The sequence below is a fragment of the Artibeus jamaicensis genome, unplaced genomic scaffold, assembly GCF_021234435.1.
Source record: "Artibeus jamaicensis isolate MK-2021 breed Jamaican fruit bat unplaced genomic scaffold, CSHL_Jam_final contig_867, whole genome shotgun sequence".
NCBI classification, from domain to species: Eukaryota; Metazoa; Chordata; class Mammalia; order Chiroptera; family Phyllostomidae; genus Artibeus; species Artibeus jamaicensis.
Genome location: NW_026521995.1, coordinates 7024155 through 7051445, shown reverse-complemented (window position 1 = coordinate 7051445; position 27291 = coordinate 7024155). Strand labels below are relative to the sequence as shown.

At 40.9% G+C, this 27291-nt stretch overlaps 1 protein-coding gene across 1 annotated transcript in view; it reads right to left on the bottom strand.

Moving 5' to 3' along the window:
- Positions 1–414: 414 nt before the first annotated feature.
- MYO3A (myosin IIIA) overlaps positions 415–27291 on the bottom strand; it is a 201491-nt gene continuing 174614 nt past the window's right edge. The window contains exons 30-33 of the mRNA XM_037146339.2: positions 16469–16575; positions 11400–11440; positions 9895–10038; positions 415–541 (exon numbers count right to left, since the gene is read on the bottom strand). Of these exons, the coding sequence (XP_037002234.2) occupies positions 415–541; positions 9895–10038; positions 11400–11440; positions 16469–16575 (419 nt within the window). The remainder of the gene's footprint in view (positions 542–9894; positions 10039–11399; positions 11441–16468; positions 16576–27291) is intronic.

Here is a 27291-nt window from a genome sequence, read left to right as displayed (position 1 = left end):
CTCCGTTCTGAAGACTCAACCCGCCCGCGAGTGTCCCTCGGGTCTGGGAGAGGCATTTCCATGAACTAAGAAATCTTTTAAGTCACCGAAAATGGAGAGGAGTCAGCAAGAGCTCAGGCGCCGTAGGGTTCTTAGGAGGACTCGCAAACAAGTGAACAAATCACTGGGGGCCAGCGACAGGGATGCCCCAACTGGTGTGCCGGTGGGAGCGGGGGTGCGGAGCACTGCGACTTGCAGTCCTAAAAGGTCCCAGGTCTCCGCCTTCCGAGCGCCAAAGGGCCCTCGCCGGGGGGATAGCGCGCGGGCAGCCCCTGCCCAAGTCCAAGCCCAGACTTCAGCGCCTGAAGGTCCTCCTCTTGCGCACTTGCACCCCGCAGTCTAGGGCACATTTCGGAGGCCGCTGTGGCCGCAGGGTTACACCTGCTGGACCAGGCGCCGTCGCTGGGAGGTTTTGCGCAGGAGCCTCCTGTAGTCGTAGGGGTTGCTCGCGGGTCCGTTCTCCTCCACCTCCTCCTGCTCCGGGTTCTCCACCGCCCAGCACCTGCGAGCGAGACACGGGCCGAAGCGTCAGCGGCACTAGCAGGCGCTGCTCATCCCCGCCCACCCCGAGTTAGGCGGTTTTCCTCTCCATTTCCCCCACTCTCTGCGGACATTTCAGAATGCACGTTCGAAACGCTGAGCTCGTGATCAGATGCATGTGCGATAATTTTTCTTAGCAGGTTTTCAAAACTCCTCTGGGCCGAGGAGTAGGGCTGGTGGAACCCCGGTGACTTTGTGTTTGACTCCTAAGTAAATGTGCAGTTCAGAAAGGTGAGCTTCTTGAAATAACTCACAACCAATAAACAAACACTTATGTCAGCTGCCTAATGGACAACCATTATTTTGCATTTTTATGCTGCTCAAGTGTTTCTTAAAAATGCTCTCTCTCAACATATCTATCCGACCCCTCTGTTAGCAACACAGTTGCTGTCAGCTCTGCTGGCTTTCTCAGCATTTTATGAGGTTGTTGAGCCAAATTTCCTGTACCCCCTGCTGGGGAACCCTGCCAGCGTTTACCTTTGGACCCTGCAGCTTGCCTGGGGAAGCAGGGTGCTACCCAAAGGGCAGCTATAGAGACTCCTCCATTCTATCCAGGGATCACCCAGGAAGGGTCAGCCAGCAGTGCGGGCGATTATGGGAGAAGACCATAGAAGGCTTTTAATACCAGATGGCCAGTGGTGCTAGACACAGATAAAGCAGGCTAGTGGGGGAAAAGAGATTGGGTGTGTTGTGTCTCTGTGTACACACCATTTCGCAGAGGGTGATCAGGAAAGGCCTCTCTGATAAGGTGGCAGGTGAGGTGAGACCTGAAGGAAGGGGAAGAGTGAGCCAGGCAGATCTCTGAGGGAAGGGCAGTCATTCCAGCATGATGGGCAAACAGTGCAAGGGGCCCAAGACTACAGTGTGCATATGGTGTTCAAGGAGCAGGAAAGAGGCCACTGTGGCTTAAATGGAGCAAGTGGGAAGAAGAGCAGCAAGGGATGAGAGTCGGCAGAATGAGGGTATAGTACGGCACTTAATGTAGAGTTTTGAGACCATGGCAAATACTAGAATTTTACTTAGAGTTCTGAGCAGGGGGATGATTCATAGAAGGACCTGGTTGGCAGAATGGAAGTTGGTAGGTTTGTGAAAAGATACTGCAATAGTTCAAGCAAGACTGATAATGGCTTGTTCTAGGCTTATAGAGGGGGTAAGAATTGGTCGGATTCCAGTCATACTTGCCAGATAGAACTGAAATAGTTTGCTGATGGATTGGATGTAGGTGTAAAGAAAAGTAATCAAGAACATCGCTAAGGTTTTTGGCTTAAACAACTAGAAGAATGGGGCTGCCGTTTGAGATGGGGAATATCTTCAGGAGAGCATTTTCTTTGAGGGGGGTGGGTAAAGATTTTGGTTTTGGTTATGCTAAATTTACTTAATAGATATCCAACAGAAGGTATTGAACAGGTAGTTGGATACATAAGTCCTGATCTAGGCTGGAGTTTCAGTTCAGGAATTTTAAGTAAATAGATGCTACTTGAAGTCATGAGAGTACATGTCGATAAAGCGAGGTACTGGGACACTCCAGTGCTGAGAGGTCAGTGAAATGAAGACAAATCAGCAAAGGAAAATGAGATGGAGGAGCCAGGGTGGTAGGAGGCAAAGCAAGAGAAGTCCTGTCTTGGAGAAAAATGGAAAAGAAATTAAAGAAAAATATGTAAAGAAAAAATGTTAAATGCTGGTAGGGCATAATAAGGATTGAAAACAGATAATGGCATGTGGCAAAATTAGAGGTCACTGGTGCCCTTGGAAAGGGACTCAAGAGAGATTGGGAAGGAGGATGTGGAGCAGGTTGGGTCATTCTCATAGGTTATTCTTGCTATAATGAAGGGCAGGAACATGGGTGGTCTGGGAGGGGGATTGAGTCAAGGGTGTTTTCTATGGTGAGTCCAATTGCCTCATGTTCACAGATTGTCAGAAATGGTGCTGTAAAGAGAACAAACGTTTAAGTTGTAGAGAAGAGAGGGGACAGCTGCAGGATAACATACTTGAGTTGAGGAAGGGTCTGGGTCCAGTGCATAAAAGGAAGGTTTGGCCTTAGCTGAAGGACAGTCATTCATGCTAAACTGAGGAAGGTATATGGGTGGGTGATAGATTTGGTGGTGGAAGCATGTGTGGGTTCTCTGCTATTGTTTTCTCAGTAAAACAGGAAAAGAGGTTGTCTGGTGAGAATGAGGAAGTTTTGAGGGTTTGAAGAGAGAGAAGGAAGTCTGAAAGAGTGAACTGGGAAAGTGGAATAATGGGTTTTTAGAGAAATGTAGTATTGCAAAGGAACTCTACAGGCCTGCCCAAGGTGTGTGGCCCTAAGTTTTAAGTGATAATAGATTGTTTTTTCTAGGCATGTTCAGATACTTGGGTGCAAGTATGGATTGGGTAGGAAGTTGGGTTTACCCAGTATTAAGGTTTACCAGTTGAATATAACTGAGGGAGAAAAGGGCAAGGTCATTGAAGGTATATGCAAATAAGTGAAAATAACAAAAGACTAGAAAGGAAAGACTAAAATATGTGTGTAGATGGAATATGCCTTTATTCTAGTCCATTCTAGATAGAGAATTAAAAAAAAAAGAAATGTTTGGGTTTTTGCACAGCAAAGGAAACCATCAATTAAACAAAAGACAACCTACTACATGTGAAAACATATTCACTAATGATACATCTGATAAGAGGTTAATATCTGAAATTTATAAAGAACTAATACAACTCAACATGAAAAAACCCTTCAAACAATCCAACTAAAAATATACACAGGGCCTGAATGCACACTCCTGCAGAAGACATACAGATAGTCAATAGACATATGAAAAGATGCTCAGTGTCACTAGTCATTAGAGAAATGCAAATTAAAACCACAATGAGATATCACCTTATACATAGAAGAATGGCTATTATCAATGAACACCAAGTGCTGGTGAGGATGTGGAGAAAGGAGAACCCTTGTGCACTATTGGTAGAAAGCCGACTGGTGCAGCCACTACGGAAAACAATATGGAGGGTGCTCAGAAAAATGGAACTGCCATATGAATCAATGATTCCACTTCTGGCTATATGTCTGAAGAAACCCAAAACATTAATTTGAAAGAATATATGCACCCCTATGTTCATTGCAGTGCTATTAAAATAGCCAAGAGAAGGAAGCAACCCAAGTGCCCATCGGTAGATGACTGGCCACAGTACACGCACATAATGTAGTGCACTATGTCAATGCACACAGAGTACACACACACAGTGCAATATTACTCGGCCATAAGAAAGAAATCTTACCATTTGTGACAGCATGGATGGACCTAGAGGGTATTATGCTAAGCAAAATAAGTCGGTCAGAGAAGAGCAAATGCCAAATGATTTTACTTATATGTGGAATCTAAAGAACAAAATAAACAAACAAACAAAATTGAAACAGAGAAGAGACTGATGGTTGCTAGATAGGGGAACTAGGTAGAAAAGGTAAAGGTATTAAAAAGTACAAACTGGATATAAAGTAACTCATAGGGAATATAGTCAATAATATTGTAACATCTATGTATGGTGCCAGGTGGGTACTGGAAATATTGAGGGGAACACTTTGTAAAGTATGTGATTGAGCACCATGCTGTACACATGAAACTAACACAAAATAATATCAAATGTAAAGTATAATTGAAAAATTAAAAAATACAACTTTGAGAAGGTCTTTCAGGGTATCCTGAGCTCAGTGGATACCTGACAGGAAAGGTCCTTGTATGGGGAGGATCTGGGGTCACTGACTTGAATTCTCATACCCGTTAATCTCATTTCTGGTGTAAGAATATTGGGATCAACTCTCTGCCTGGTATATCACACGCATTATTTTTAATTCTAAGGACAAGCTTGTCTCATCCTCAGTCTGCAGGTGAGAAAACTGTAGTTGATAGGACTAGGGAGAAGTAGAGTGGGGGGTTCAAAGCCAGGTTGAGAGCACTCAGGTCTTGTACTTTCCCCACTGTCTCCCTTTGTCTCTTTTCTGCTGATGCTTCCGTCATGGTATTCCCATCCCTGAACTGAAGCACTCTTGTTCCATTTTCTTTTCCCCCTTTCCCCTTCCATTCTCTCTGTATCTTCTTGTCCTAATTAAAACTTGGCTGCGCCTTAAATCCTCCACATGACTCTTCACTGCTCAACAGAGACCCCACCAAATGCCATCTTAGGGGGGAGAGGAGGAGACATCAGTTCTCCTGTTGCTCTCTAATGCTATTCTCTAACCACTGACGACCTGCCACCACTTTTTATCATTATGAGACACTGAACGCATCATTGCTGCTGTCCCTGATACACAGGTTTCAGGTTCAATCCCTGGTCAGGGAGTGTGAAGAAGCCAATCAACTGATGTTTCTCTCAAACATCAATGTCTCTCCCTCTCCCTTCCTCTCTCTAAAATCAATAAACATATTCTTAGGTGAGGATTAAACAAAATAAACTCAAGAAGGACCATGTTCAAATGCTGGCCGCATCATTTATTATCTAGGTGAGTATACGCAATAGCTAAAATTTGGAGCCTTAGTTTCCTCATCTTTAAAATGGGGCAATATAAATGCCTCAAAAGGTTGCTGTGAGGTTTTAAATGAAGGTTAAATGAGATACTAGCCTAGTGCTTAGCACAATGTAAGCCCTTAACCAGTGTTAATTTCCAGCATCCTTATTCCAGTGAACACTAACTGCACATCCGTAGACACTAGAAGACCAGGTGGTACTTCAGGGATGTAATTCTTTGACAGTGTGTGTGTCTGTTGTGGGGGAGGGGAGAACGCCCTGGGGAGGAAACAGACTGGCTTGGGTTGTTAAAATGGAAGCAGAGAAGTTAGTGAAAAGCAAATTGAGCAGGGAGTGAAAAAGCTTGGAGTTTGACTCACTAACTCATTGTGTGACTCTGAGCAAGTTGTTCGATTGTTCTGGCACTTGGTGTTCTCTTACACAGAACTCCGTGGTTAGAATGGATGGGAGAAATAGATAAAAAAAATGTACTTGAAAAGTAACTAAATAAAATTTAATTAAAAAAAAAAGAATGGAACATCTCTAAGCATGTTACAATTCTTGATCCCAAGATGAAAGAATGCATCTTCCCCAAGATGACAAGGGGAAGAAATAGTTGAGAGAGATTCTAGAAATGCAAATAAAGATGGTAATGGCCATTTTTATGGACCACCTCCCCTGTGCCACATCTGGTGTTAAGCACTTCACACATATCATTTCATTAATTTCCACAACAACATGGTGAGCCCGTTATTAGTAAATCCCTGCACGGATGTGGAAATGGAAGCTTAGAGAAGTCTAGTAACATAAACAAGGTCACTCAACTGTTGGGAACCTTACACCTGGCTTCTAGCTAAAAACATTGCATTGATTACAGGAACCTGTGCGCTCCCCAAGCCAATCGGCTACAGGTACATGAGGTGTGCATGCGCTCCCCAAGCCAATCGGCTACAGGCACATGAGGTGTCCACGAGTACCAGTTGCACCCAAGTAATCAATAAGCGGGCCCTTCTTTGTCTCAAGCTAGCCAATAGCAAGCAACCTAATCTCCTTCCTCTCCCTCCCCCCTATATATATACCCAGTTCGGAAAAATAAAGTTTGCAGCTTGATCAGAATCCTTTGTCTTGCTGCCATTCTTCGCGCCTCTTGTCCCCCCAACTCATTTGTTCTAGGTAGGTGGTTGAGCCCCAGTTGATTGCTCCGCGGGCCGGAGCAAGTGGCGCCCAACGTGGGGCCCGATAGCCGCCGGAACAAAGCGCCGTCCCCGCCAGTGACTTCCCCGCACAGATTGGATCGCCGCGACTACTCACCGCGAGACAGATCCAGGAGCCCCCCCCCCTCGACGGCGAACTCGGCCAGGTAAGGCCCCCAATCATGGGACAAGCATGTTCACAAAGTGATATTTTTATAAGTAGATTAAAGCAAACTCTCAAGGTGCGAGGAACTCGAGTTAAGAAAAAGGATTTAGTTTTATTTTTTGACTTTATATTCAAAATGTGCCCCTGGTTCCCCCAAGAGGGGACGATTGACCCGCAGTGTTGGAACCGGGTCGGAGATTGCCTTAATGACTATTATCGAATCTCTGGCCCCGAGACCGTCCCTATCACCGCCTTCAGTTATTTTAATCTTATTAAAGAAATCTTAGTCACTCATGGGCATTCTCTGGATGTCCAGAGCCTCTGTAAAGAGGGAAAAGAAGTTCTAAAAAATCAATTCCGGTCCCCCTCGAGGGCCCCTTCAGCCCAAAATCTCTGTAAAGAGGGACAAGAAATTTCAAAAAAATCAATCTCGGCCCCCTTCGAGGGCCCCCTCAATTTGCCCTTCAATTTCTATTAACATAGAGGAAGAGATTAAAAAAAACCCCTAACCCTTCCCATAATTCCTCAGATAACCATGCCGACCAATTAAACCCAGCAGAAGAGGCCGAACTCGAAAAAGAGGCAGCTTCTTACAATAACCTTGACTGGCCTCCTCTCTCTTCTGCCCCCTTACTTAAAGATCTTCCAGCTTTTCGGCCGCCCCCCTATGCACCCTCAAACCTACCGCCTGCAGCCACCCGTATTCTAGCCCCATTCTAAACAACCCCGAGCCACCAACAATCCACCAAAAACCCCTTCTCCAAAAAACCTCCATTCAAGAAGCCTTAATTCTCATTCGAGAAATCAAGGCCGTGGCTAAAGAATTCACTGATTTGACCGTATCCACCCCCACTGAATTACTCACTTTCCCCAAACTGCGGGGAGTAGACCTAGATACCCAGACTGCTGACATTTTAATAGCCACACATCAAGCTCTTAACATATCTAACCCTCACCTAGCCGAGGATTGCTGGTTATGTATGAGCCTAGGCACCCCCATGCCTTTAGCTATTCCTGTCAATATATCCACCCTTAATAAATCACAGCTACAATGTAACCCTAGTTTACCTTTTAGAGTCCAACCTACAATATTTCCACCCTCCCCGTGCTTACAAGGCATAGCTCAAAATAATAGCTTCGACATTCCTGTCGGCTTTATAGAATTTACTAGTTGTAGCAGCATAACCAATTATAGTAACCCCCTTTGCCCAGGTCATGGACAAATATTCGTTTGTGGAAACAACCTAGCCTTTTCAGCCTTGCCCGCTAACTGGACTGGGCTATGTGTCTTGGCTACCTTACTACCAGATATAGATGTTCTCCCTGGAGACGAGCCTGTCCCCATTCCCAGCTTAGACCATATTGTGGGGTGACAAAAAAGAGCATTAACATTCATACCCTTATTAGTTGGATTAGGCGTCTCTGGAGCAGTTGCCACAGGGACTGCAGGATTGGGAGTCGCAGTCCATTCATACACAGAGCTCTCTAAACAACTAATTGATGATGTCCAGGCTCTGTCCAGTACCATTAGTGACATCCAAGACCAAGTAGACTCCCTAGCAGAAGTTGTCCTTCAAAACAGATGAGGTCTAGATTTACTTACTGCAGAACAGGGAGGTATCTGTTTGGCTTTACAGGAACACTGCTGCTTCTATGCCAACAAACCAGGCATCGTCCGAGACAAGATAAAACAGTTACAAGAAGACTTAGAAAAAAGAAGAAAAGAACTTTCTGAACACCCCCTTTGGGGTGGACTCAACGGAATTTTCCCCTACCTCCTTCCCCTCTTAGGACCTTTAGTTTCTATCACCCTCATCCTCTCTTTTGCCCCCTGGATTCTTAGACGTGTAACCAACTTAGCCAAAGACCAACTTAACAGTGTACTAGGAAGGCCTATTCAGGTGCACTATCAACAATTAGAAATGCTGAAACATGGAGCGGACTCTGAGCCGTACAGCCGCTGGGGTGCTAGCCCACGATTCCTGCCAGGTTCCCCTCCTGCGGGAGCAGCATAACCCCTCGAAGGTATGCTTTACAGCCAAGTAGCTGTGATAGACACCGCTGGGTGCAAGGCAAAGCACTGCAAGGAGAGGCCTGTACATACGGCCACTTCGAGTCTCCTGAGAGGTAAGCTGACTTGCAAAGAGGTTGGTACCCAACTCCTCTCCTCCCAAAAGGTACCCTAAAGCTCAGAATGAGCCCAGGAGGAGTCAGGCCTCTGCCTCCCCCCCAGCCGGTTAAAGTCTACCCTACCTACATTCTCCTCGCCCTCAAAGTAATAAAAAGGGGAGCAGATGTTGGGAACCTTACACCTGGCTTCTAGCTAAAAAACATTGCATTGATTACAGGAACCTGTGCGCTCCCAAGCCAATCGGCTACAGGTACATGAGGTGTGCATGCGCTCCCCAAGCCAATCGGCTACAGGCACATGAGGTGTCCACGAGTACCAGTTGCACCCAAGTAATCAATAAGCGGGCCCCCTTTGTCTCAAGCTAGCCAATAGCAAGCAACCTAATCTCCTTCCTCTCCCTCCCCCCTATATATAACCCAGTTCGGAAAAATAAAGTTTGCAGCTTGATCAGAATCCTTTGTCTTGCTGCCATTCTTCGCGCCTCTTGTCCCCCCAACTCATTTGTTCTAGGTAGGTGGTTGAGCCCCAGTTGATTGCTCCGCGGGCCGGAGCACTCAACCACTAAACGGAGGAGTTAAGACCTAAATTTGTGAGTGCCTGACTCTAAAACCTTTTCTCTTAACCACCACCTCACACTGTACAAGAGGCAGATGAGGGGACTTGGGGACCCTAGGCTACCAGGATGTTCATTTAGGACTTTGGAAAAACAGCTTTTCATAACCTGTTATCAATCCCATTCCTCATACCACATTTCCATCTTATTATGGGCCCTCAGTTTCAAAACTTCATGAAGAATTTCTGGAGAAAGAAAAAAAAATTCCCAAGGTATCATAGTAAGCAAGTTTGTTATCTGATGTGAAAGTCAGTGTCAAAGTGAGAAATCCAATCCAAATTATATATTTCTATATACTCTTTCTCCAAATTATTTTTGGTCTGACATTACTGATTCTGAGAAATTACACAGCATAATTGAGAAACTAATATGTGATTAAAATAACATTGGTTAGAACTTAACCACAGTTTCAAATATGGTTTATTGCTTATATGAGTGTGAGCATAAATTTATCATCTTAACTGAGGCACTTTTAAAGGGAAGGGGTGCTATTAATGATCACACCAAGAAAACAGGTATAAACTTGGATTGTTCTAGAAAAACTGGGATGTCACTAACTACCATAATGTTTATGGCTTTACTTTAATACAACATATCAATTATAAGAGAGCAATATTCAGTAATGCTTTCTCATTAAATGTTTTGTCATACATAAAATGAAAGAGTTTTCGAAATGGAATTGTGAGTATAAAATTGAAAATGCTGAACTTAACGTGAAGTTTATTACCTTCCATCGGCGTTAAAACATTGGTTCTGGAGTCCTCTCTGTTGTTTTAGTCCTCTCAAACTAGGGCTACGTGCCTTTGGTCCAGAACGAGTGGGCAAAAACTCCTTATAATAGAAATCTTCCAAATCTAATAATTTCCCCTGACTGCAAGTGAACACATAAACACATCAGAGTATCAATCAAATTTTCTATTCACTTAAACTTACAGGACACTTGCTTTCTTCTTTTAAAGTATTTACTGTAATTTAAGTTTACAAGTTCATTTACTATAATTTAGAGTAACACACACATGTCAATAAAATAGCCGTGGTCTTGAAATGTACAAAATAGCACATACCATAAATGAAACATAAAAGCAAAACACTTATCTCTTACCTTGAAGAGAACATTAGCTGCTGGATGGGGCTTTTCCTGGTTCCCTTATGTTCAACGGGGCACAACAGGGGTAGTTACCAGAGAGCCAGAAATTACAATGTTCCAGTTTGGCTAGTCTAGGTCAGAGTTCACAACAGACCCTTGGGCCACTTTACATACTAGCCCATGGCATTTTCCACTTTTATCAATCACCAGTACATTGATGTACACAGTGTATTCATGGCTTTACCTTATTTCCTTCACAGATAAACTTCTGTCTCCCCCCTACCTGTTGGTCTTCAGAGAATTATTTTTTTGTGCTAGATATGAACTCCTGCATGTGATGTGCACACAGCCTGTGTTCTCAAACATTGTAATTCTCAGATTTACTCTGACTACAGTCTGACACCTGTGGTGCTCAGTATCTGCAGGGTGATGGGACTTCAGAGGAGGTCTCCAGGGACAGGTCTGGGCAACTCTCAGATGTCATGGTGCTTCTGGGGAAAAGAGCTCGACAAGCTCTAGAAATTGATTTATAAATAAGCTTTCAGGATGTCGTCGATTCACAAGTTAGGAACTCCGTCTGCTCACGTTTAACAAAAGAACCCTCAGCTGTTATTAGCATTGTCTGGAAGTTGGTTGATTAAAATAGTAAAGCATTGTGCAGCTGAAATACTATAGGAAAAGGGGAACAGTATGTATTATATTCTGCCACACCTACAGGTGACAGAAACCTTATTTTCCTAACAAATCCATGAAAGTTGAGATTTAGCATGTCTTATCTCCAAGAACAAAAAGCAAAAAAGAGTTTGGAGAAAGAAAGTTCATGGACATGGGCCTGTTCAAATTGCCAAATCAAACCATATCAATGAACCAATACCAAACCAAACCAAACCAAATTCTGTCTTGGAACAGTATAATTCATTCAAAACAATTTGAGTTTTTAATGTACACTTTGCACTGTGCTAGCTCAGTGTATTTCCAGTAGACAAGATCTCAAACCACAGGCAGGTACTTATAATATAAATTCATTGAGAGCACACTACCTCCCAAATCTGTCCACATAAAATTGGTGATTATTAATCTAATTTGAACAGATAGATTTATATTTTCATTTGATAATTTATTGAAATTCAGAAAAAAATAATTACCTATCTTTCCTTGGTCTTCGTTTTTCTTCTTGGATTGACTTCTAAAGGGAATAGAATAATTTTTAAAATCTATAAATATTATGATCTTAACATAATGTGATTGGCATATTACTATAATCTTAATATATAAATATATTTGTTCCTATAAAACTAACTTAGAAATCAACATGCATACACAACATTTTAAAGATATGAATAAATATAATTTACTCAGATTTTACTAATTATAAATTCGTGATTATTTTTACCAGGACTAGACTGAAATTAATCTTTGCGTTCCATTAAAAAAAAGAGTGTACCACAGTGACCACTATACACAAGATTACATAAGGCCTGTCTACCTACAAATGGGGGAAAAAGCCAGAATTTCTGGAAAATCCAACTCTCTTCAAAAATGCAGTGTGACTTAGGCAGATAAGGCTGCTGCGATGTCTTGTTCCTGCGTCATCCTCGTCTGCAGGTAAAGCAGGTGGGTAGAGGGTGAGGGCAGTTACAACCGTTTACAAAAGAATAAAATTGATGCCACTAACGTACAGGAGCCCATTTATGGCATAAAAGTAGCAGCACAGATGATACATATGTTCATTTGCAAAATGTTTTCATAGTTGAGAACTTTATGTATCAAGGCACAAGTTAGAGCACTTAAATATGCATATGATTAGATACATTTCAATCAATAGTTTGAATAACAGAATGGTACTTTACCTTACATACAAAGCAGTATTATCTCTGGTATTGCAACACTAGTAATGTGTTTCCCTGTGTGCTAGCTCAATATATTTGAGCTCATATATTTACACGTTAGAAGAGTAGTTATGTCTGTCAGGATGCAGAAACAAATACCACACTCACCTTGAACAAGCTGAAGATATTATAGTTGTGGAAACCCTAGTGCAGATATCAAGTTGGCTGACACCATAAAAGTACAAGATAATAAAAATGGTAATTAATAATGGTTTGTAATTATTGAGGGTCTTCCCAGTATTTTTAGACAGGCAGCCATTTTTCTTCACGATTTATCGTGTGTAATACACTGAAATGTTGGCTGGGTCAAACAGTTCACAGTTTCTTTAATACTTATTGGTTGTTATTTTAGTGGGTGGACGGGATGAAGCAGAAGTGAATGTTTAAGTGCATCAGGTCTGGGAGTGGACCATTTAGAAAACAACAATACAAGGAGCAGGACACCAATTACATTCCTATCCTCCTTCCCATTTCCTATTACTTCACATTCTTGACCCAATGCCCCAGGCTAGGAGGTGCTCACAAATAATTATACTACCAGTATAGGTACATGGCCCCTAGTGGTCCAGTTAACGATCCCTGGGACCAGGGTGGTGTTTGCTGTGGTTGCTGTTGTTGTTTTAATATGACAGAGGTCCTATCTTCTTGATCTACTGTCGGGAAAAAAGTCTGTTTTGTTCTTGAGAACAATTTTCTACAATCCAAAATTATGCTGAAATGATGGCATGATATCGAGAGGTAGAGGTCCCCTTTGTCCAACCAAGAATCAATCAAATAACATTTTGCCTTGAATTCTCAAGCTGGCCAGGGTCCCTTTAAATTCTGGATCAGCCTTTCTCCCTGGAAGGTAGTAGGTAGTCTATACATAGAAGATGGTCCTAAGTTACAGGAATTCTTAGAAGAGGAAATACTGTCCAGGTTTTATTTCACTCTTCCCTATGCTAGAATATTCTAATGAAATGGTATTCAACGATAAATTTTTCCAAAAAATTATTTAAGATGGTTTATAATAAAAGCAATTATACAATCAAGGTAATAAAACAGAAGTTGTAAACAAGAAAGAGGACAAAAGTGATGTGTGTTAAGATGAGCCTCACATTTGTCTCCTACTTTTCTCACTGCCGAGTCCAGAAGGGAAGCATGAGACTGCATTCTTTCTCACAGAGAAGAAAGCATAATGTACGTCACGGGAGAGGATTTAAATAAATCTGAACCCATGGGACTTTATATTAGGGACATTTACTGCTAAGACGAACGATGTTTTCAATTATAGTTTTGAAGTTACAAATCACCAACTTGAAATTTGAAATGAAAATAAAGAAGCAAATGTCCCATAGCAGTTTCTTAAGGAGCAAGAGTAAAGAAGAGAAAGACAAGGAGACAAAGGTGACTCCAGGTGGAGATAGTCCCAGGAGGGTGTTTCTGGAGGAGGCCTTGAAAGACCCGAGGTCTAAGCTCATAGGACTTTGAAGACTCAGCTGCATCACACTCCTTTCCCTCCTTCCTGATACAAAGAACCACATTTTATAACAAAACTTTAAATTTCACATCCACTATATCCCGGTAGATACAGTCTCATATTCCTTTTGGAAACACACCAACATTTCACTTATTTAGAGGTCTTTGCAGGGATGGAGAAAGTAGCCAAAACTTGAGGGAAAAAATATCTTATAACAGCCACACTACCTACTGCAGCCAGGGGGGGTACTAGAGAAAATAATAAACTGGAAGGCCTTGAAGTGATGTGTTCAGTTACTCTTTTTGAGGAAACTGTTGGCCGTGAGTGGTTTCCAGGATGGCTGCCCCGCTTCTGAGTGGTACAGCAGCCCGTCACACTGTCGAGGCAGGTGCGTGTGCCCAGCGAATGTTCTCCCCTCCAGGGGCACGCTTCTCAGGCTCAGCCTATTCTTACTTTGGATGCAACTATAGCCACATTTCCCAGATGTGAGAGATTAAGGGCACCAAGTAATAGAGGAGAGCTGGTATTAATGTTAAGGCAGTAAGAATGACCATAGTAAGAAGAGACACCCAAGGAGAAACAAAAGCTATAAAAATAGGTAAAACAACCAGAAGCACAGGTGTCCCCGATGGGCAGGCTCAGGGGCATCATTTGCATGGCTCCAGTTCCAGCAGCAGTGGAAGGGGCTGTCACAGCAAGCAAAGGCCTTGCCTTCATAAAGTTTATAGTCTACAGGGGACAGTCAGACAGGAGGCAAGTAGAAAAGTATATATTTGTAAATGCTCTGAAAAAAATGAAGCAGGGCCAGGGAGATGGAGAGAGACAGGGAGGTGCCTTAGACATGGTGGTCAGGGACCCTGGCTGAGAAGCATAGATCTGAAGAAAGTACACTTTTGCTCGCTACAGTGAGCCTGGGTCATCAAGAAGAGGTTTAAAGTGTGTAGTATAATATATTAGAAAGATTTTCATGAGAGCCACTTAAAATGACAGTGTTTTGGTGGCTAAAAGGAGTGGGGCCCCGTCATTTCTGTAAATTTCACTCATGTGTAGTGCCCAAACCCAGGTAGGGGGACGATAAATAGGAACACATGGTTTGTTTTCACTTATAATAACAGACTAGTTTTCTATGCTTTATTTTTCACTGAAGCTGAAGTTTTAAAGACTCAGAGTTATAAAAAGGATTCTAGTCACTAATAACTTAAGATGTACTAAAACGCTTTATATTCATTAAAAAAGTAATAGTTCAATGACAGTGTAAGATTTTGGGAAGGGACTCATTGTGAGACTCAGAATCTGCTCCAGTGTCATTGACTGGTTGGTTGTTAGTCATAAACATTTCCCTTTATCTCTCATATCAAGAATGGTATCTGTTGAAGCCACAGCAGCCAACTGTCATTCCAGTGGCAATTAATAAATGTTATTGAGAGTCATTTACTACTTATATTCAAGGTGAATAGGAAATGGTTGGCACTTTCTAATCTTACTCTCTGCTGCTTGGCCTCAGAAATAGTCTGGGCCTTATGTTGAGGGAATTGCTGAACTATATCCAGCTAGGGACTAGCAAGAAAGGAACATGGCCACATTTTCTAGTACAGGCTTGAGAGGCTGAGATTAGAAGCACCTGGGTGGGGCCTGCAGCATCCCAGTGAGGAGCAATGATGGTCTGAAACAAGGCAGTCAGAAGAAGGAGATGCATGGGAGACAGCCTTTGCTGGTAGAAGCCACACTTTAGAGTGAATGGTTAGACGTCAGGTATGAGAGAGGCCAGGTCCAGGATGACACCAGGTGTTGGCTTAGGTGACCAAGTGGATGATGGCGGCATTCAGAGAACAGGAACAGGAGAGGAAGGGCAGGCCGGCAGAGGTGATGCAATGAGCTCGCATGCTGCCTGCCATGAGTGAGGGGCCTCAGTGCAGTTAAGGACCCTGACAGCTAAGACATGCCTTGTCTGTGTCTGAGTCCTGACCTGTGACACGGGAACAGCCCCTGCAGGGCTGTTTCCTAGGATTAGATATCACAGTGCAGGTGAACAGGCCTCGTTCCAGGCCTAGAATTTAAAAGGGAAGCGAGCATAACAGACAAAACTCATTGCACAGAAAATATGAAATGAATGACTTGGAAAAAATGGAAATAAAAACTGAAAAACAACTCTATGAATGAGAAAAACATTTTAAAACTATTGATCAAATTAAGAAATTAATTATTTTTATAGTATAATGATTGTAGGAATCTTTAAAAAATAACAATCTTTGTTTTTTATAAGATCCATGCTGAAATACTTATAAATGAAAAGATATGATGTCTACTATTTGCTTCAAAATCATCCAGCAAGGTTGGAGGTAAATGGATAGAAGAAATAAGATTTGTAGATAATTAAGGAAGATAGTGATGAATATGAGTTCATTATACAATTCTACTTTTGTAGGCGTTCAACTTTTCTATAATAAAAGTCTTCCTTAAGAAAGAGGAAAAGTAAAAGGTGATCAATAATTGTCTTTTTTCCCCTCTTCCTTCCCTTCTACTTTCACCGTATCTCACCCATTCGTATCAGGCCCCTCTCTGGAGAGGTCCTGCTATGACACAAGTCTCCTTCTGGGTTAACATTTGCATCTCAGTTCAGATGAATGGGCCAGCAGAGAAACTGCTGGAAGGACATGGGGTTGCAGGACTGTGGGGGGGCCTGGATGGTGAGGAAGAGGGGCAGCAGGACAGCCAAACGCCCAGATCCTCAGCCAGGGCCGGGATAGAAAAGCAGAACCTGAGGGGCATCTCCATTTTACAGAGTCTCCTCTGTGGATAGGCCCAGTGTGGCCACGGTTTTGTGAATGCTATGGCTCCCATCTGATAATAAGAGTGAGCCACTTACATGTAGTAGATAATAGTATGTGCAGTCTTCAGGGTTATTTAATGTTTTGGGTTTCCGGGGCCGTCTTGGGGGTCTCAGTATTTTTGGTTCCTCTCCTTTAGAGATACCTACAAAAAAGGCCATCATAAACAAGTATTCAATTACAAGGGCTATCATCGAGTGAAGTTTCTCTTTTGGGGTAAATAAAATATTATACACACACCACTGGGGCTGGGAGAAAGAGGCAATATCTTTGTTTCCCAACTGACCCTTATCATATTCCTCATCATGTGCTTCCTTCCAATTGCCTGGTGGTCTAGGACTCTGAGAAGTAAGGGGGAGGAAAGAAGGGGAAGAAAAGAAATACATAGTTCGGTGATGTGGAATAGGGTACTGCAGTTCAGAGGGCAGATGGGGAGAGGAGACAAAGCTGCTAAAAAATCTTTTTAAAAGGATATTATGCACATAGAATCTTCTTCCTGCCCCCTTCTCTGCCCCTACTGCCTGCCTTACACATCCACCTGCCCAGCCAAGCACTGCCTCATCTTCCCTTTAAAGCACTACCTCATGTAATGGCCCAAACAAGGAGACTGCTCTTCTGCAGCCTTGACTCTTTTCTAAAAGCTTAATCTGACCTTTCGCCAAAACTTAGAACCTCCCATTATTAGGATTTTCAGGCCTGACTTAAAAAATCTTGACCAAGGAAGAAGGTTTGTCATATTTTTCCACCCTTTCTGTCAATATAGCTCAATATAGCCAAATTCCTAAAGCTATAGCAACATCATCAGAGTGCATGCTTGGTTGTTAGTGATCATTACAAGTGACTTTCTATTCCTGGAGCTAGTAGGCCTCTCCTGGAGTATTTCTGTCTATTTTTCCTGATTCTTGACACCCCATCTGCTGACTGCATTTGTGCAGGAATGTCTGCTCGATAGATATATAAGGATGAGGGTGGAAAGGGATCTGGGTGCCTATTGGACAACAGCCTACGTTTGACAGATACTTGAGCATACGTTTCTTAGCTGAACTTTAAGGGCAGTAATAGATCATTATGGTGCATAAAAGTGGGGCAGTAATGATCCCTAATTCTTAGATATAGAATATGCAGAGCGACTGAATTGCTCCAAACAAAAAATATTCAAATCAAGTCAAACAGAATCAAATCAAAGAATATTTAATACTATGTGTAGACAGCCATGACTGGCAGTGCAGACCAGCTTCAGTCAGGATGGAGGGGGCACAGTGATGTCTAACTGTCTAGTCCCCTGTCTGACCCACTGGGTGAGCATTCACAGTCTAACTTCTTCTAGCTCATTCATTTCAAAATTTATGGGGAACTGCTGGATGACGAAGATGCACTAACTAGTTGGGAGCACTTCTGAGAGGTGGAACACAGAGCAGTGCCAGAAGAAACTGTGAGGATCATACATACTATCCTTTTTTGAGTAAAAAGAAAATGAGGTCTTTGTGAACAAGACCATGTTAAACAGAGATCAGTAAGAGACTAATTACTAATTAGAAGGAGTGAAAGCACTTTTCCAACCAGTCCCTGGAAGTTTATCTCCCCTTTTCTCCCTTTTCCTTCCCCTCTGAGGAAATAGACAGTGGAAGGAATTTAAACAGCCTGTCTTCAAACTGTCACAGGCATAAGGAGAAATGGTAAAACCTGAATTATTGCCAGCACCATCAACAATGTTTTTTAAATTATTTTCCTTCTCTTTACTTATCATCTGCCCCAGAGCTGTTCAATAAACAGCTTCTATTAGCTCTTGCAGAGTCTTGTCATCTTAAAATGCATTGGTTATATTCACTTATATTACTTATCTGAATGTGAGTGAAAATATAAAAATATTGTATCAAGTTATTACGTTTTTAGATACATGAAAGTGACCTGTGACTACATTTTAACTTGACTGTTAATATTATTTAAAGTCTGAATTAAAATATCAGGACATTACTATTGTAACAAAAGTTAATTAAATTGAAAATGGCAAAGAGTTTGAATAGACACGAAGAGAGTGAAAAACAAGTCAGATCCTGGGAATAAAAAAGTCTTGCTCTTGTCTCCATTTTCTCATCACATTTTCCCTATTCAATTTGATGCCTATTACCAAGACTCTACCGAAGCTGCCTTCTTTGAAGGTCAAGGGTGGTCACTTTATTGACAAATCAGAGGTCCCTTATCTGTCCTTATTATCTTTGACTTCATCATCTAACATTATGGACTACTCCTTGCCTTCATGGCTAAGGATGAGGTTTCTGAGGGCCGACACCTTATCTTCTTTATCTTTGTGTTCCTGGCACTTGAGGCCATGCTGGATACTCAGTAAGTGCTGAATAGAAGTTTGCTGGGTGAGTAGGTGATCCCTTTGCCCTCTGGATTGAATCAAACCGCTCTCAGCATCTTGCACCTTCCTCCCTGCAAGGAGCTCCACACTGTACTCCACACTGACGACTCCCTGGTGCACACCTCAGGTTGGACCCTCTCAGTCCCCCCAGAGGTCCGCTCTAAGTTCCTACTGGATATTCCCATCTCAAACTCTCAGACTCAAAGGGACCAGCAGTGGCCTTTCTTCTCCACCTAGAATTCTGCATACCACAGCCTCACTGGCACCATTATTTCTGTCCCCCAGGTTCCAAATACTGATGTCACCTTGTCTTTTCTCTCCTCTTCATTTCCTATAAATAGGCAACCATCAACTTCTGTCAATAGTGAAGTGGTATTTCAGGAAGGAAAATATGGTTTTCATTCGCAAGAAATTCCATTTTTCAAAAAAGTTTGTGAAGCATCCTTTTCCTTCTTTATTAAGCCTAAACATCTAAATCTAGATTACTTACAATCAGCAGTTTCAACTTTTATCTTCCACTTTCCCCCCAAATTAACTATCTCCCCTGACCAGCCTCGTTACCTCATAGGAACCCTGGCACACCATGGTAAGAGCTATAACTTGGTTTATTCTCATCTTTTCATAGCGGGACTTTATATTGCCTTACTGGAATCATAAGCATCCTTCAGGGTCTGTCTCCTGTCCCTTCTCTTCCCTGAAGCTTTCACTGACTCTCCAGTGATCTCCCGCTGAGGTGTACACGAATGGTACTTACAGGCTGCCCAAATCATTTGAAATGAGTTATGGGCTGCATTATATTTCCTCAACATTCATATGTTGAAATCCTAAGCTCCAGTACCAAAGAAAATGACCACATTTAGAGAAAGGGTCTTTAAAGTGAAGTCATATGAGTGGGCCCTGACCCAGTATGACTGGAGTCCTTTTAAGAAGGAGATTAGAACAGAGACACACACAGAAGGAACCCAATGTGAAGACAGCTGGAGAAGATTGCCACCTACAAGCCAAGATGGGAGGTCTCAGAGGAAACCAAACTTGCCAATACCTTGATCTTGAACTTCCAGCCCCCAGACTGTGAGGAAATAAACTTCTGTTGTTTAAGCCACCTAGTCTGGAACATTATTATGGCAGCCCTAGTAAAATACATGAAAGCTTACTACTTTTTTATTTGTGATTTGTTTTTCTAAATAATGAGACTTTATATTTTGCACAGTGGAGGTCATGACTTAGGTTCCGGTGCCCTCCTGCCGTGGCAGTGGTGGGCTGCATATGCCAGGTGCTTCAAGACAAGTTTGATTGATTCCATCTCAGCTTAGAGACACAGTGCTAAGTGAATAGTAGGTACTCAATACACTTTTGTTAGCTGGATCTCTATTCTCACCAGGTATAAAAATAAATTCCTGATGCTTTAAAGAAAAATGTAAATAAAAAACCAACAAAAGTCTTGAAAGAGAACCCAGAGGCTCCATGAACAATCCGGTGGCACATATGTCTTTTCAGATAAATCCTCACTCAGGGATATGTTTATCGATTTGACAGAAGGGAGGGAGGGGGAGAGAGAGAGAGAGACATTGATGAGAGAGGAAAACATCAATCCGTTGCCTCCCATCCATCCATTCATCCATACTCTGATGGGGGATGGAACCTACACCCTAGGTATGTAGCCTCAGGGGGATCGGATCTGCAACCTTTTGATAGAAGGGACAATGCTCCAACCAACTGAGCCACCCAGCCAAGGCACAAATGTCTTAACCAAAACTCAAGAGTCATAAAAAGGCAGACCCATCTGCCTATTAAAAAAATAGATGAAAACCTAAGTGTATTGAATTTTCAGGATTTCTGTTTAATTTTTGTATCTTGCAGGATCTGCGTTAGTGTTAATTTACTGACATTTTTCCTTTACGAGGACAATCTGAAGGTTGAATATTTGCAAAGGGTATCTCATTTAAGATGCTGCCATGCAAAGTGGGCAGCCAGCAAGGGAAAACTCTAGATAAATATATTCAACAGGGTCTGACTGTTCAGATTAAATTTACCCAGACTATTTTGTATTTTTGAAGAAAAAACTTCCCATGAGCTTGTCTGCATACAAATATTTCAGAAAGGCACAAGTTTATTTTTGTCCTCTAAATTTTTGTTCCTTTGGGGGAGTACAAACACTGTCTGCTAACATCATTCTAACCCTTTAATTACAAAGGTGACATAAACATTTGTAATCATAAATGATCAGCAGCATATCCATACTGGCAGTAGCAAAATTAGATTTGTGACTATTTTGTATGATGTGCATGATAAATATTAGATGGTAGAGGTTATTGCTATATTAAATAGTCAGAGGGTAAAATATTCATTTATACTGTAGCTCTGGTAATGATTTCATTAAGTGTCTTAGTTCACCAGAAATGAACATTTTAAAAATAACGAATCTTGACATTCTGCACTGAAAAGAAAGAAGATAAATTTGAAACCCATTGTCAATATTAGCTTTAGAAAATTAAATTTCATTATTACTTTAGTTTTAATAATGCTATTTTATTTAAGTATACATGCAGAGTATAATTTGCATATGTATCACATGCCTACATTAGATATGAGAAGAGTAAAGCACTCTTGCTATTGTAATTTCTTCTTTAAGAAATCAGTTTTTCAGTTTTTGTAAATTTCCATTTACTCTAGACAGCCTGTGAACTGAAAGCAATACAGTGACCTGCAGGAAATCTTAGAGGAATATTCATTGCTTCAGGTACAAGGCAGGACTCACCCAGGTCAAGGTTGCAACCTGCCTTTCGGAAGCCGATGTTTCTGCCTTCTCTCCCTCTGTCCTTCCACAAGGTCAGCCACTCTTGAGAGAGCTGGATGCAGATTCTGAGCTTGGGTGGGTTGTTCAGTTCTGCATCTCTCCTGTCTGCCTTGTGTTCTGAGCTCCTGGAGACATTTTCATTTCCCATGGTTGCCCCAGATTTGACCACTAGCTTTATTCTGCTCTGTGGTCCGTGTTCTTTCAACTCTGCCTGAGGTGAGGAGTTGTAAGGGTAGGTTCTTTTGCTTTGAGAGCCCTTAACACTTGGGTTTGCCTTACTGTTCAGTGGGTCTGACTCCCTGGCTTCCTCTGACCTTCTCAGTGGGCAGCTACCAGCCCCCATCCCATTCAGAACTGCTCAAGTGATTCCTTCTGCTTTTTTCTACCACCTGAACATCAATGCTCCAGAGCCAGCTTACACCTGTACTTACCCTACAGGTCATGGGTTTTGAACTTTTTGTCACTGTCTGATGTAGGTAGGCACTGATATCCAGAACACTGAAGACGAAGCATTTATTTTTATAATTACACTCTCAGATTTAGGTAAGGTGCTTCCCCCCCACCTGTCCCTCATGTCTCTTCTACTTACAAGACAGGAGCAACAAGGGAGAGTAAAGGAGCTGGGTTTATTCGGTGGGGCCTCTGGACTCATCTGAGGTCTCCTGGACATGATCACTACACACCTTCTGTTATCGCCACCGAGCTGAGGTCATGGATTACAGTCCTCAACATCTAGTGAGTTTTTTCCTGTCCCTGGGGGTAGGTTACCATTAATCCCAGCTATTTTACATTCATGTGCACAGTTATCAAAGGAGAGTGCCCTAACAGAGGCACATGAGAATGCACCCAGTGATGGTGGTGGCGTCTCGACAGCATCATTTTTGTTGGGGATGTGAGCTGTCATGCTGATCCATGGCCATGGGACCGTGGGTGCAGTCAGACAACAGAATATACACCTCCTTACCTGAAGAAGGAGGACACTCAGGAGTGGCATTTAAAGCTCCCTAATAACCCCTGGGTTATTCTTTAAGATCATACTTATCTTAATCTACCTGGAAAATGGTTGGGCAGAGAGCCCGAGGTAAAAACCTAAGTTAATTTTTTCCCAAAGAGCCAAATTTTAGAAAATTATTTGTTAACTATCTCATAGTTATTTTCTCAGATTGGACTTGTAAAGAGAGAGGGTATCAGAACATGACCTGATTTTAAACAAGCAACATGTATGAGTTTTTTTGTTGCCCTCTGCTCATGCTCTATAACATAAAAATAGGTGGTTCCTCTTAAGGTAAAATAAAATACACCAGTATTTTTAAAAAGCCATTATTCCATATTAGAGTGTGTCTAGTCACAAGCATGGCTAGAGGAGACGCCAACTAAGCTTTCAGTGGCTCGAGGCAGCTGGCAACAAAGATGCCATACTTGGAAATGGCCCTCCAGTCTTACCACGCATGGCTGTGGGAGCCCTGGAGCAGGCTGTAAAACATTATTCAGATTATTAATTTTACACAGACATGGACTCTGAGGGTCCAAGACAGCGAGGGATGGAGAGTGTCTGCTCTACTGCTGAGTGAGCACCTTGTTCTTATTCAACAGTCACTGGGCTTTTCTAGAGCTCTCTACACAGATGCTCTTGTTAATGAGCCACCTCATGCAAGAGAAGATGAAGCTGATTTATTTGCAGCATTACAATTCCAATTGTGCAATATTTTATACTACAGTTGGATTAGCTAGCAGTTTGCCAAGGTTATTCTTTGAAAAATGAATTTAAGGGCTGTTAATATTCCACATATGAATGTGTCATTACTTATTAATCATTTCCTTATTGTCTAACTATATTTTTGCCATGCACATACATTTTTATTTTTCAGCTCTGATTATTTCCTTAGGCTATGCTATTATAAGTGGGTTTACTGGGTCAATGATATAAACTATTTTCATTTTTTTACATATCTTCAAATCACTTTGAAATGTTGACTCTTTACAGTTTCTCCATTACTGTTTTGAGAATAATTAAATATATATATGCTTATTTGCCATGTGCATTTATTCTTTTATAAATAAATCCATACTTGTGCCTGTTTACTCTGTTGGGGAAATGTTTTCTCTAATGATTTGTAAGAGCTTTCTACATTACATATGTTAATTCTTTTCCCATTTGTTTTACACTTGATCTTAGCCAAAAGGCTGAGAAGAGACCCATTTGTTTTAAATATTTTATCCAGTTAGTCCTTAGCCCTTTAACCTTTAATGATACTTTCTAATCTCTAGATAGGGTGGGGGGGGGAGAGAGAGAGAGAGAGAGAGAGAATTTGTTGTTTCACTCATTCATAGGTTGCTTCCTGCAAGTGCCCTGACTGGGGATGGCCAAACCTTGACATACTGGGTGTGCTCCAAGCAACTGAGCTACCCAGGCAGTGCTTGTAATTCTTTTAGTGCTTCTTATGCTTTGTCCTTTCTGCAGTAGAAATAGTGAAACACTCAGTTCATATCATCTGTTTTACTTTTTACATTTAAGTCATAAATATATCTGTGAAATATTTGTGTAATTAGTATAAAGTAAAACTATCTTATTTCTTCTCCCCAAACAAGAAAACATTTTATGCATTATCTAACCATTTTTTAGTGCTTTCCTGTGTACCTTTTAGTGACAGGTTTTCAGAAATAATAGGGTTAATTTTGGGCCTATCCTGTTCCAGTAATCTGTGGTTGATTTTTATAACAGAGGCACATGGTTTTGATTATTACAGATTTATAGTATTCATTTTACTGTGTAATAAGAAGAGTCCTCATTTATAATCATTACTTTTTTCTGAAAATTGACAAAAATCTTTAGGGACATTTTCTCAAGTTCTAAAACAATCTCATGGATACTGAATGCAATATTTTTCAACTTAGAAATTAAGTTTAGAATGGTCATGTTTATAGTATGTTCCAGTCCAGACACACAATGTAATGCCAATCCACTATCCACCTCTTTTTTGGTCTTTTTATGGTTTTCTTGCTAGCTTTGTTTCAAAACATTAATTTTTTATGTTATTTCCATTGAGCTATTTCTCCATGATAAATTTTATATGAAAGGTATCTGTATACATATCATTGCTGAGTTCTATAGCTAGTACCTATCATTATTTTGGCTCATTCTTTGCATCGTTAAGGTCAAAACTCATGCTGTATACAATGCCCTTACAATTTTATTTTGTCCTTTTCAAGTGTTAAAATTTTTAGAAACCTCTACTTTCTGTCTTATTGTGTCAGGTAGAAATTCCCCTTAAATATAAAAAGTGTATTATTAGTAGCATCATCATCTTAATCTTGATTTGTCAATGGAACTGCTCCCAGTGTTTCACAGTTAATATAATGCAGACCACTGGTTCATGAAATAACATTCTTCATGTTGCTAAAGAATCTCCTTCTATTTCTAATTTAGTAACAGTTTTGCTTCTCATCAGGAATGGTAGTTGGATTTTACTGAAAAGTGTTTCAGCATTTATCAAGGTGATGTTTTTCCTTTGACTTTTTGATATTGTGTTACATTAATGTGTTACATGGACAGTCTTTTAATGTAATATTGCATTCAATTACCTAGTACTGTACTTATGAGTTCAACCTCTAAATTTCTGAGACTGATTCTTAGGTTTCCTTCTTGCTTTCTTCCTCCCTTCCATCCCTCCCCTCTTTTTTTTCTCCTTCCTCCCTACCTCTCTTTCTTTCTAAAAAGTTATTTGTCATACTTTGGTTTGAGGGTAAATGACTCATAAAATATGTAATGCTCTATATTTTTTCTCAGATTACATAGTATGGAAATTATCTGTTTCATAAACTTCGAATACAATTGCCTAAAACACTGAGTCCTTGAAACCTTTTTTCAAAAGTAATTCTTTGACAGACATAAATGTCACATTGACTAATTTATTCTTAAAAATATGTCAGCCCCAAATTGTCTTTGAAAAATTGATTACATTTATAGCATACCAAGATTTTAGTATTATCAATTATAGTTGTTATAATCTTGTTTTTTCCTAATTTTGAGGGGGCTTCTTCTTCTTTTTTAATCCTCTCACCTGAGAATATGCTTATTGATTTTAGAGAGAGAAGGGAGAGAGAGAAGAGAGGGAGAGAAACATCAGTGTGTGAGAGAGAAACAGCAATCAGCTGCCTCTTGTATGTCTCAACTGGGGACCTAAGCTGCAACCTAAGCATGTGCCCTGACTGGAAATTAAACCTGCAACCAGGGCTAGGAGCTTTTTAAAAATTAATTCGTCATAAACTTGTTTATTTTGTTGTTTTATTTAAAATTAGCTTAGCTTCATTTAGATCTTTGGTGTATTTCTTTTACAAAATTTTATTGAATTTATTGGGGTGACATTGGTTAATACAATTATAAGTTTCAAGTGTACAATCATCTGTATATTGTACTGTGTGTTGTACTGTATTGTGACTCGCCCAAGTAAGGTCTCCTGCCATCACCATTTATCCTCCCTTTTCTCTATTTTCCCTGCTCCCACACCCCCTTTCCCTCTGGTAACCACTGTACTGTTTTCTGTGACAATGGGTTTTGTTTTTTTTTTGCTTACTCTCTTCACCTACTTCACCCAGCCTTCTAGCTGTTAGTTAGTTCTCTATATCTATGAGAATGTTTCTACTTTGTTTGTTAGCTTACTTTGTTCAAGATTCCAAAAATAAGTGAAGTCCTATATTTGTCTTCCTCTGACTGACATATTTCACTTAGCATAATACTCTCTAAATCCATCTATGCTATTGCAAAAAGTAAGATTTTCTTCTTTTTCTGCCTGGGTAGTATTGCATTGTGTGAATGTACCATCTTTTTTTAATCCACTCATCTCCTGATGGGCACTTGGGCAGTTTACAAATTTTGACTATTGCAAATAATGCTGCAATGAACATAGTAAAATGCATATATTCCTTTGAATTAGTTTCAGGTTTCTTAAAAAATGTTCCCATAAGTGGGATCACTGGGTCATAGGCAGCTCCACTTTTCATTTTTTCAGGGAATTCCATTGTTTTCCACAGTGGCTGTGTTAATCTGCATTCCCACCAATAGTGCATGACGGCTCCTTTTTCTCCATATTCTTGCCAACACTTGCTGTTTGTTGATTTATTAATGATAATCATCTGACAGCTGTGAAGTAATATTACATTGTAGTTTTAATTTGTATTTCTCTAATGATTGGTGGTGTTGAGCATCTTTTCATATGTCTATTGGCCCTCTGTATGTACTCTTTAAAGAAGTGTGTATTCAGGTCTTTTGTCCAATTTTTAATCAGACTGTTTGTTTTTTTGGTGTTGAGTTCTTCATAAATTTTGGATATTAACCCCTCATCTGATATATCACTGTCAACTATGTTCTCCCATTCAGATTGTCTTTTAATTTTGTTGATGGTTTCCTTTATTGTGCAAAAACTTTTTAGTTTGATGTAGTCCAATTTTTAAAAAATTTCCCTTGTTCAAGGAGATATATCAGAAAAAATTGCTATGAGATTTTTCCAAGATTTTACTGCCTATATTTTCTTCTAGTATTTTTATGGTTTTGAGCCTAACGTTTAGCTCTTTAATCAATTTTGAATTTATATTCATATGTGGTGTAAGAAGGTGGTGTAGTTTGATTTTTTGCATGTATCTGTCCAATTTTCCCAGTGCCATTTATTGAATCAACTATCTGTACCCCACTGTATGTTTTT